Raw genomic sequence first — 10,865 nt, forward strand, 5'->3', positions numbered from 1 at the left:
TCGCACTCTGAGCCTGGTTTCATGAAAACATCCTTCTAGAACCTAACGGCAGGACTGGCCAGCTGCTCCCAAATGTCTCCTTCTGGAGCCTGAATTCCTAGGCTAGTGTGCCATTGGTTGGATTTGCCCCTTTTCTCCAAACAAGTGTTACAGACCTGAAGCAGCCACCATTATGCAGCAATGAATGGGTACCAAAGCGCACCAAAGAAAAGGCCCTTGGTGCAAGTGCCAACCCCTGATCCTAGAATGCTGCCAGGGTCTGCCAGTCACTGTGAACTTGATTCCAGAATGCGAGCAGGGCAAGGAAGGGCACTTGGAGCCAGACCTCGAGAGACCTGTCCCTAAGGCAGACCCCCCACGCTGGAATTCGGAGGCCTCGCCTTCAGGTCAGAGGAACGAGGCCGCCACCTGGTGACAGCAGTGGTGTTCTCCCATTCAACTCCCGGGGAAGTGGGGACCCAGGAGATGGCCCTAGCTGGGACCTCTGCCCTCGTTCTAGCTCCAGAGAGCCCACTGGAGTGGGCCGCCAAGGCATCGTGAGTCCTCCTCGCAATGGGAACAGAATGGGCTTAGTTTATGGGCATCGTAGAAATTAGGACCTCCGTGGCCTCTTTATACCCACGCCCGAGGTTCGCCCTGTCTTTATTCTTAATTACAAACTGGTGGGTGGAGGTGCCAGGATCTCGGACCCCATACCCAGACTGCCCCCTTGCTAGAAGCCCAGAGGAAGAAAAACTGACTTAGAATCTCCCACCACCAAAGTCCGAGCGCAGCAATGACCTCATTTATGGACGAATAAACAGGTGCCGAGCCCTCCAAGGACCACCGATGGTTGTAGACTCTCTGACGATCCTGGGGGTCAGGAGACGTGGGCTCTGCGGGTTCCGGTCCCACACATGCTAGACAGGCGTCTTTGCAGAGAGGAATGTTTCCTGCTTCCACGACAGACTCCGGGGTTTGCTCTTGCACACGGTTTGCTGGCCCAGCCAAGCAATGAGTCGGACCTAGAACTCGAGCGGGACGGGGCGGGACTACGAGTGGGCGGAGCCCCTTAGGGGCGGGGCCCGTGCTCGGGGCCGGCAGCGGGGGCCCACAAGCTGGGTGTTTCATTAAAGGCCAGCCCAGGAAAGCGCTCCGGGCGGGTGGGCCGTGCCGCGTGCGGTGGGGGTGGGTGTCGATGGTAGCCGAGAGGGTCCCGTGTGGGGATGGGTTGGTTGGGAGCCCCTCGCTGGTGGGGCGGGGCCCGGCGCGCTTTGTGCCGGTGGGAACTGGGCGCCCGCCGCGGGCTGAATGGGCCGGGGCGGGGCAGCGATTCTCCTCGCTGCAAGGGGTCCGCTCTGCGCCGCTGCCGACTGCGACCTTCCCATCGAGACGCGGCCGTGGGGCGGGGGCAGGGGCGGGCTGCCTGCCCGGGGTCCCTGGGAAACAAGCGCAGCCCAGGGCATCCCCTTCCAGTCCCCCTGGAGGTGGGAGGAGGAGAAAGTGGATCTGGCCTGAGTAAGTGGGGCCGGAGTAGGGGTGCTTCTGCCCACACTTGTAGACCCGACCCGAGTTGGCTCGGTGTGTCTATCCACTTTCATGTGTGGGCAGCGCCCACAGGCCATCCCTGCCCCACGACCAGAACGGGCGAGTGAGGGGTCCCCCGCAGTCACTATGGGTGCTCGCGAAATGGCTTCGGCGTCTCCAGACCACATGGCGGGGGTCTTGAGTACGAGGTCTTGCAAAGGTCTCACCAGGGCCGCCACACGCGCAGCCCGGGTTCGGGGTTCTCGGTTCGGCGGCAGGACGCTGGTGGTGACTCTGGGATGTTGGTAGAGGAGCTAGGGAGATCTCTGGGGAGGAGAAGCCGGGGTGGCGGGGACCGGGAGCCGCCGGCAGCCGGAACAGGAGCCCAAACAGCGGGGACGCAGGGGCGGCGCAGAGAGCGCGCCTCTGGGACAGGGCTGACGCTGTCCATGGTGCTGCCGCCCGCGCGCTCGGGCACCAGGGGGCAGCGCAGGCCGCCACCACCCTCCTCTCCGCGCCGAAGGCGCTGGCTTACGCCGGGTAGGCAGCCTCGGAAGCCCGACGGGTACTCAGCTCCGCTAGGTACCAGCCAGAGCCCTGGTGGGAGGGGAGCAGATGGGAGAAATGGGGAGGAAGGGGGAGGAGAGAATAAGAGACAGGAGAGGAGTGGAGGGAGAAGTGTGAAGGAGAAGAGAAAGGAGAAGTTAGACGACCCTAGTGTCCCCCCTGGCTGCAGACCTCTGCCCAACTGTATCACAAGCCCATAGCCAGGCGTGCCTTTGCTGGTCCTCCTGTTTCCACCCCAGCTTGTTAGTGGCCCCTCCTCAACCAGTTGGGAGTTCTCTCCAACCATCCCTCATTTAAAAAAAAAAAATTGAGACAGAGTCTCGCTGTGTAGCCCAGACTGGCCTCGAACCCAGATCCTCCTGTTTCAATCTCTCTAGTGCTAGGATTACAAGCAAGCACCACCAGGTCTGGTCCCATCCCTCCTTTACCCAGCTTTGTCATATCCATGGCTGTGGCCTCACAGCACTCTACTCCAGCCCCTCCAGGCCCTCCCTCTCTACCTTGCAATGAGTTCTGAAGACTTTTCATGTACTTGACACTCAACTCCAGGATGTCGGCCTTTTCCAACTTGCGTTTCCGGATCTGCCAATCCGTGGAAAGGTCTCTTAGCTGGACAGACTGAGGTGAAGGGGTGAGGTTGGGGATCAGGTATGGGATCCTCTTCATATCTTACCTGGTGTGAATAGTGTTTCTCCAGCAGTGACTTGAGCTGCTCCAGGGACACATTGATGCGTGCACGGCGCTTCTTCTCCATCAGCGGCTTAGAGATCTGCAGACCAACAGCCTTTAGTGCGACCTGGCCCTGGCCCTCCCGCCCTCCACTCCCACTGGCCCAGGAAGGGCGCCCACCCCAACCTTCAGGACCCCAGACCTTTCGGAAGCTGCTGGTTGGGCCACTGGAGCTGCCCCGGGGAGTGGGCTCTGTGCCCATGTTGCGATGTTTGTGCTGTCAGGAGGCAGCACTGCCTTTATAGGGGACCCTCGTTTACATGTCAATGAGGTCCTCAGAACTAGAAACACCCGGAGGGGGAGGAGATAAAAAAAGGATGCAGCGGGGATGATCCCCACATCCCTCCCTGGGGCCCCTTTCCTATAGCCCAGGCTGCCTTTTGGCTTTCAGGACCCCTCCTCCTTCCCCGGGGACATCTTTCCCCTTTCTCTGCCTTTTCTTTATTTCTCTGGCTCCCACCACTTTGGAGTCTGGGGACCCCTCCCAGGCCCATCCCCTCCATGCCCAGTTGGTCCCAGTCAGCATAGGTTCTGGGTCAACTTGCCAAGTCCTGAATGGGGGTTGCCCACCGGGGGAGGGAGGTCCATGGCCACAGGCCACCCTAATGACTATGACAGAACTCAGGGCCTTGGGACTGATGAAGATGCCCAGACTAGGAGGGCTGGCCAATGATGCCTTTCTACTTACTTCACGCTCTGGCCTGTGCTGAGACGCCAAATTAGTCGCCCTAATGTTGGGACAATGTAGCGATTTTCTGCCTGTGGCTGCTCAAAGCCAGGCACAGGCAAGGCCTGAGGGGGCCACGATGCAACACGTGTCCCATTAAAGCATGCAGACCACCCTCCAGGCCATAGCGGGCCTCCTCCTTGTTGGGGCCTGAGACTGTAGTGCTGACACCCAACCTGGACACTTCTGGCTGGAAGGCAGGTGGGTCATCGCCTCCCACCCCCACCTTCTACCCCCAATCCTGGGCTTCCAGACTGGCTCCTCAGGTGGCAGGCCATTCCCCCAATAGGGAAGGACTGGAATTGTATTTGAACTCCCTCAGGCCTTCTCTGAATCCCACAAATCGGGGGCTGGGGGTGAGTGACACCATAGATATCTGGGGAAGAGTTCCAGCCCGCACTTTAGGAGGTCCAGGTCCTTGAACCCCTCTCCATTATTCATGTTATGGCTGGACATCCAGAAACCCAGTGGAGGAGGCACATGGGACACCTGCTCCAGAACAGGCTGGGCCCTACAGCAAGCAGGACTCTGGTGCAGTCCCCCTTAGGTGGTTTTCCAGATTTGGACTCTAGTAGCTGTGACTGATGGGATGTTGATCTCTAGGGAAGTGCCAGAGTTCAAACTTAGACACCTCCCTTTATTGGACTCTGCTGCCTTAGTTTGGGGATTTGTAAAATGGGGTTCTGGACAATGAGTTCCCCCATGGCTGCCTGCGAGGCCACAATGAAGTCACACAAGTTAGGCAGTTGATCCCTGTAGCTAGAGCAATGAACAAACCAGCCTCTGCAGGGCCTCGGTGTGGGAGGAGGGGAAATTGCTCGGTCGCTAGTGGCCCGCCAGCTCCATCAGGCCGGGACATCTTTCCCCCGCCTACACACCCCACCCCCACCTGCCAGCTCCTAGGCTCCAAGCAGCGTGGAGAATCGCGCCCCGCCCTCCCCCTTTCAGGCTGAGGCAGAGGCGACATCAACTCTGGGGCGCTCTCCTGTCCCCGTCATAGGGCCAGCGAGCCAGATCCGGGCCTATCTGGGTCGGGGGCAGCCGGCAGGGCCGAGGCCTAACGGCGGGTGCTGGCACGCGCCGGGCAGCTTTGAAGCGCCAGGGTTAGCCGGGCTGGGGCGGCCTCCGTGCGACTAGTTACTGGCTAGGGGCAGTGGCGGCGGGGTACAAAGACGCCGCGGGGAGGCCGGGAGGCTCGGCCAGGCACAAAGAGGGCAGCGGAGTGTTAAGGGTATTGTGCGGGCCTCACAAAGCGGCGTCCGCCCCCGCCCCCTCCGGGCCAAACTCCCGGCGCCCCGCCGCGCGCGGGCTTCCAGCTGCTGCACATCTGCACGGAGGCCCAGCGCGCGCCTCTCCCCGGCGGGACACCCCCTATCCTCCCGGTTCAGGAGCCGCGCCGGCAGCGGGGCAATTTGTCTTCTAATTACAACCCTTTCCCATAAACCGCCGCCCGCGCCTTTCAACCCGGCGCATTAGCAAACCAATGGCCCTGGGCGCAGCTCTCGCGGCCCGCAACGGGGTGTCCGGCCCGCCCCCTCTCCAGAGTTAGGGTCACCATAAAAGGCCTCGCCCGGGCTGTCCTTGCCTGCACCCTGACACCCGCTGCTTCAGGGACCATTACCCCTCCCAAGCCCGTGCCCAGGGATCCCAGGAGCACCGCGTGGGGCTGCTCACGTGGGTGGCTTAGTGTTCCTTAGGCAGTGGAAAATTGACCGAAAAATGCGCTAATTCGCAATGTTCTGCTTTGGCTGCGGGAGGTCAGGCCTCGGGTGGGATTCTCAGCGGTCACACTCCGCCCGGGTCCATTTAATATGCCGCCGCTTCCGCTGCTCTCCACCTCCAGCTCGGCACCGCCGGCTGCATCGTCCCCTGTGGCTTGTTCTTGAACAGGGGTCTCTCCATCGGTGCGGATGTCCCCTACTCTCCGAATTTCACCACCTCCATAAACAACCCCCTTGGCCAGCTCCTCACCTCCAGCGGGCTGAGGACAGTGCAGCATCAAGGCCAGAAGGGACACGCGTGTACTTTTCATTTCCCTTTTCCTGGAGCTCTGAGACAGCTTCCCCCCCTCTACCTCCACTTTTTCCCAATTCCGGATCCTCCCTCTGGAGCCACTTCCCCCACTAGTGAATCAAGTCTTTTGCTTCCGACAAGGTCACTGGAAAAGATGACAAATCTACTGAGCCCCTCCTCAGAGATCCAGCCTACGGACTCATGGTCCACTCCTCCGCCAAGTTTGCAAGTCCTGCTTCTGGGCACCCTCGGGCAGACCCTCGCTCCAAAGGGGAACAGAGAAAAGCATTTTCAGACGTGGGGAGTGAGGCACCTCGTAGTTCACCGTGCCCTCTCAAGAGCAAGCAGGACAAAGCGCTCTCTGGCTGCTGGGAAGGTCAGGGACTCAGGGACCAACTTAGAAACCGGGCTTACGCAAACCGGGATGTAGGCCACCAACTCCTTTTCCATCTTTAGCAGCTGGGGTTCCCAAGGCACCTGGAAAGGAGTACAGGTCCAGGAGGAGTGCTGGGGAAACCCAGACCCCCTTTGCTCATTCAAGGAAAAATGTTTCACCCTGAGAATTTTAAGGTAAAAGTGGTTTATGCCTTTGGTTTTCTTGACGTTGGCAAAACAAGAAAGTCAAGTCAGGTCTGGAAACGAGGTGGGGAGCGGGCTTGCAGGCTCAAGGACAAGAGCCCTACCAGATGTCCCACCTCCCGTCCCAGGTGAAGGCCTGGCAGCCACTGGCCCTGAGTGGGAGCCCTTTCCTTCCTGCACTTCTGAACATTTATTTATTGATGGTATGAGGTTTGAACTCAGGGCTTCACACTTGCTAGGCAAGCACTCCACCACTTGAGCCACTATGCCTGCCCTACTTCTGAGCATTTAAATCAGTACTAACTGGTGAACCCTGTGGGTTCTGTTACTGGAGAAAGAAGCATGTTGTTCCCTTCTGCAGATGCATTTCAAAGTGGAATGAAGTGATTGCTCTGTGTAATTAACTATTGGGACACAGCAAAAGCACTGAAATGACTCAGCCAATTGTTTCCAGATGGGGTTGGAGAGGCTGCAATTGTTTAACTCTCTTTAGCTGTGTTGGAACTCCGAATAGCCCAGCAGCCGAGGGCCCTTCAGGGGACAAAGGCTGGGACTCCAGTGAGTGCATCAACGCTGACCAGGCTGGCCCAGCTCAGGGAGAGTGAATTCAGAGAGACCCCCATTGTCCCAGCCTTTTGTGTTTCCCCCCAGCTGGCTCTAATCTTTAAATATTTACCCGGCCCCTTTGTGCACATATGACTTATGTACTTCGGGTTGATGTGCTCATAAATTACACATCATTTACCCGTTTCCAGACTACAGCGAAGGTGCTTTCATTCCTCCAGCCTGGAATGGCCAGAGAGGAAAAAAAGCTTTTGGAAGACCAGGCTGTCTCCTGGGGAGAGAGAGTTAGAGCCACAGTGGACAGGCCCCTCACCAGTGCCCTCCCGGCCGCCACGTGCATATGTGCACACTGGACGTGATGGAGGCCTGTGAATGACTAGAGGCTATAGGGGACCAGCTTTTGGAAGATGATTGGCCTGGCACCCATCATCAAGGAGGAAGAGGTGAGCTTCCTGGACATTTTCCTACTTGGTTTCAGGCTCGGATAACATTTACAACAGGAGCAAACTTGGATCTTGAGAAGCTCGTGTGTGGATTGAGGTGCTTGGTTGAGTACCTGTGAGAAGCAAGAATGCCTTGCCCTAGTCTCAAACCTGCCTCCTGCTTACTCTGGATATCCATTCTCTCATGCTCAATAAAACAACCCTGCTTAAGAAACAGAAGCCTGATTTCATCTCAGACTGTGGTTTAACTTGGAAATGTTTAGGGTTGTCTAAAATAAGGTGGATCCCCAGTTGGGCATAGGAAAGAAAGTCTATGTTAGCCTGTGAGGGGATGGCAGGACGGGAGAAGGGGGGCTGCAAAGGGACCCTACTGCATGAGAAAGGGTCCCCTTTGTGCTTGCCTGGAAGCTCCTCGAACAAAACACATTCACATGCTTATTTACAAGGAAAGACAAGGGAGGCAACTCAGGACTGAGGACTTTCCCCTTTCTTACATTTTTGCAGGGCTGTCATTCCCCCCACCCCCAGTCTAGAGGGGAGCTTGATCAGATTACTTTCCTCTCTGGTGGGAAAGCAAGTCTCTGTGTGTTTCCCTGTGTGTCTGTGCGTCTCTGTTTCTCTGAGTTATATGCATGCCTAGTTGTACAGATATGCTTACTTGCTTCTCTCCATCACTGCTGTGTGAGCCCGGCAGATTCAGCAATGCCAGCAACTTCTAAAAATTCCCCTTCCCTGGAGTATGGCCCCACCTGGAAGAGGGCTGACTCTCTTTTCTTTCTCCCATCTCCAACATGGGGCTGATGAAGCCTCAGGGGAGGTGATGGGCAGAGGACAGAGTATCGTTCAGGCTCTCCAGTTGGAGTTACATGGTACCCTGTGCCCCCAGGATGGCGATAGTCCGTCCCTGGGAATAAAGCAAGCCCTCAGAATGAGTGGAGAGTCAAAGCCCAGAGCCAGAGGAGGAGCTTCCCCCAGCAGGAATGGTTTTTTTCCCCCAGGCCAAACTCCCTGAAGTGAAGGTGCGATGAGCACCCTCTGGTGGCCTTGAGGTGTCCTGGCACAGAGGGGAGGTCCTCAGTCTGGCAGGAACTCTTGCTCTTAGACCCCAGTAACAGTTTATGACCTTGGTTTTCTTTTGTTTTGCTGTGCTGGTGATGGAACTCAGGCCCTTGGCATGCTAGGTAAGTGCTCTACCACTGAGCACATCACCAGCCTGGCCCTGGTTATTGTTTTTTTGTGGGTTTATTGATTTTTTGGTGGTACTGGGGTTTGAACTCAGGGCCTCACAGCTTGCTAGGCAGGTGCTGTACTACTTGAGCCACTCCCCGACATCCTGACCTTGGTTTTGAAGATATTAGATCTTTGCAATTCCCGTTACCAGAGCTCAGCACATGGTCCCCTGAGCACCATTCCCATACATTCTAGACCATCCCAACATGGTACAGGGCTTTATAGGAGTACCAATCCCTGACAGTGAAATTAGATCACCATTTTACAGGAAGCAAAGCTTCACAGAATTGACTTGCACAAGATCACCAAGCTAGGACATATAGTATTGGAGCCTGTGATGCCAGCCCATGTCTCCATCTGTGTGGACAGCCACTAGGGCTCCTGCCAGGACCTGCAGGGACAGGAGGTGAGGGGTTCCAATGCAGGGCTCACAGTTCACAGGCCTCAAGGCTGACTACCACCCTGGGCTCCAGCTTCCTCTGGGGCCTGTTCCCCCATCCTGCCTCAGGCTTGTTCTTTCCTACCTCTGCCTTTCAAGGTCAGTGCCAGTTCTTCCTCCCTTCTTCTCCCCCCCTCTACCCTGCCACCCCCTCACCCCCAGTGCTCTCATTTCCAGGGGCAGGCAGGCGTGCCAGTGCTAGTCCCTAAAAGCCCAAGGCCTGGCCCCTGCATCTTTTCCATGCAGCCTGTCCACCCTGCTGCCCTTCCATCCCAGGGGCTCTCTCCCACCCCTCTCTCACCCCTCTCTCACCTCAACCTTATTTTACTTCTATCACACCCTGCATTGCTTATTCTAGCCATTTTCTTCCTTGCCCTTCCCCTGCATTGCTGCTCTCTGAGCTCCCAGGGATGACAACATTTAAGCCTTTAAAAAAGTGAAGAGTAGGGGAGAGGCTGATGTCAGATACAATGTTATTATGTGATGGGAGGAATAAATTCTGATGTTCTAAGGCACAGCAGAGTGAATATAAAAAATAATACAGCTGGGTGCTGGTGGCTCAGGTCTGTCTGTGAGTCTACCTACTTAGGAGGTAGAGATCAGAAGGATCAGGTTTGGAAGCCGGCCTGGGGAATAGTTCTCAAGACCTTATCTTGAAAATACCCAACACAAAACAGGGCTTGCATGTTTTGTGAGAGAAGACCTGCCTAGCAAGTGTGAGGCCCTGAGTCCAAACCCCCAGTACTGCCAAAAAACACAAGCAGAAAGCAATAACACATTAGATATATCCATATACTTAGGAGAGAGTAATTCTAATACACTCACCATGATGATAGAAGTTTAAAGTGATGGATATGCTAACTGCCCTGAATTGATCACTACCCAATGTAGACATAACCAAAACATCACATTCTAGCTCCTAAATACATACAAGTCTAGTGTCAATGAAAAATCAAAAAGTGGGGCCCGGTGCAGTGGCGAACACTGTAATCCCAGTTACTTGGGAGGCAGAGATCTGAAGGATCGTAGTCTGAGGTCATCCTGGGGAAAAACAAAATTAAATAATTTAAAAATAAAAATAATAATCCTAGCTAGACGGGAGGCAGAGAGGACAATTGTGGATGTCCCAGGACTGCCCAGGCAAAACCCCCGTGATCCTATCTGAAAAATAACTAAAGCAAAAAGGACTGGGGGCATGGCTCAAATGGTAAGAGTTCAAATCCCAATGCAACCAAAAAATTTACTAAATAAAGCAAACAGGAACAAAAATCTCTCATTATAACAGTGACATATGTTCATAGTAGTCATTTTAGAAAACACAAAAACCTCTAAAGTCAGCCGGGCTCTGGTGCCTCACGCCTGTAATCGTAGCTACTCAGGAGGTAGAGATCAGGAGGATCGCAGTTCGAAGCCAGGCCGGGCAAGTAATTCCAGAGACCCTAACTCGAAAAACCCATCACCAAAGTTCAAACCCCAGTACCGCAAAACAAGCCAACAAAAAACCCGCCACCAAAAAGGCACTGAATGATCAAAGACCTTGGCTTACATTTCATTTTCCCAGGCTCAGGTATAAGCTTCTTTCCCCCAGGTGAAGTCAGAACACACTGTGCTTTTTAAAGCCCGCAGGATACCCTGAGCACTGCCACTCTTCTTCCACACTGTTTAGACGGCGATCCTGTCGCGTGCATGCCCGACTGTGAGGACTGGGGTGCTTCCTAGGACTGCACCCCGCCGCAGGCACCATCTGCCTGGGGACCAGAGAAAGATGACCTGGGGTCGCCGCTCGCGGACTCAGTCCGCAGTCCCCGTTCGCGCCTGCGCGCTGCCTAGTGTCAGGTTTCGGGAGAGGAGGACGAAAATCGTTTCTCAGGACCGGAACTTTCTTGAATTTGGGGCCAACTTTTAGCAGACGCCAGGGCAACTTCTCTAACCAGCTTGATCTTGGTCCAGCTGGGGTCAGGCGGTCCTCGGGGGCCTCGGGGCGGGGTCGAGGCGGGGCCGGAGGGGCGGGGCCCTCCCGCCAAATTCAGGCCGCCGGCCGCGGCGGGCGGTGTTCTCGCGAGAACAC

The 10,865-nt window shown here is 56.0% G+C and overlaps 1 protein-coding gene across 2 annotated transcripts; it reads right to left on the bottom strand.

The window, feature by feature from the left end:
* Positions 1-31: 31 nt before the first annotated feature.
* Hes3 (hes family bHLH transcription factor 3) lies at positions 32-10,832 on the bottom strand. Of its 2 annotated transcripts, XM_074081505.1 has the most exons (5): positions 10,344-10,832; positions 5,957-6,019; positions 2,747-2,842; positions 2,574-2,655; positions 32-2,103 (listed from the first exon to the last, which is right to left on the bottom strand). In XM_074081505.1, exons 2-5 carry the CDS (start codon positions 5,990-5,992, stop codon positions 1,730-1,732), a joined length of 588 nt encoding a protein of 195 aa, XP_073937606.1. In that variant the 5' UTR covers positions 5,993-6,019; positions 10,344-10,832; the 3' UTR covers positions 32-1,729. The 2 variants fall into 2 exon arrangements, with proteins under 2 accessions (XP_073937606.1, XP_020022259.2); XM_020166670.2 differs by lacking the exon at positions 5,957-6,019 and having other exon boundaries at positions 73-2,103.
* Between the last annotated feature and the right edge of the window lie 33 nt (positions 10,833-10,865).

The sequence above is a fragment of the Castor canadensis genome, chromosome 7, assembly GCF_047511655.1.
Source record: "Castor canadensis chromosome 7, mCasCan1.hap1v2, whole genome shotgun sequence".
Lineage (NCBI taxonomy): Eukaryota > Metazoa > Chordata > Mammalia > Rodentia > Castoridae > Castor > Castor canadensis.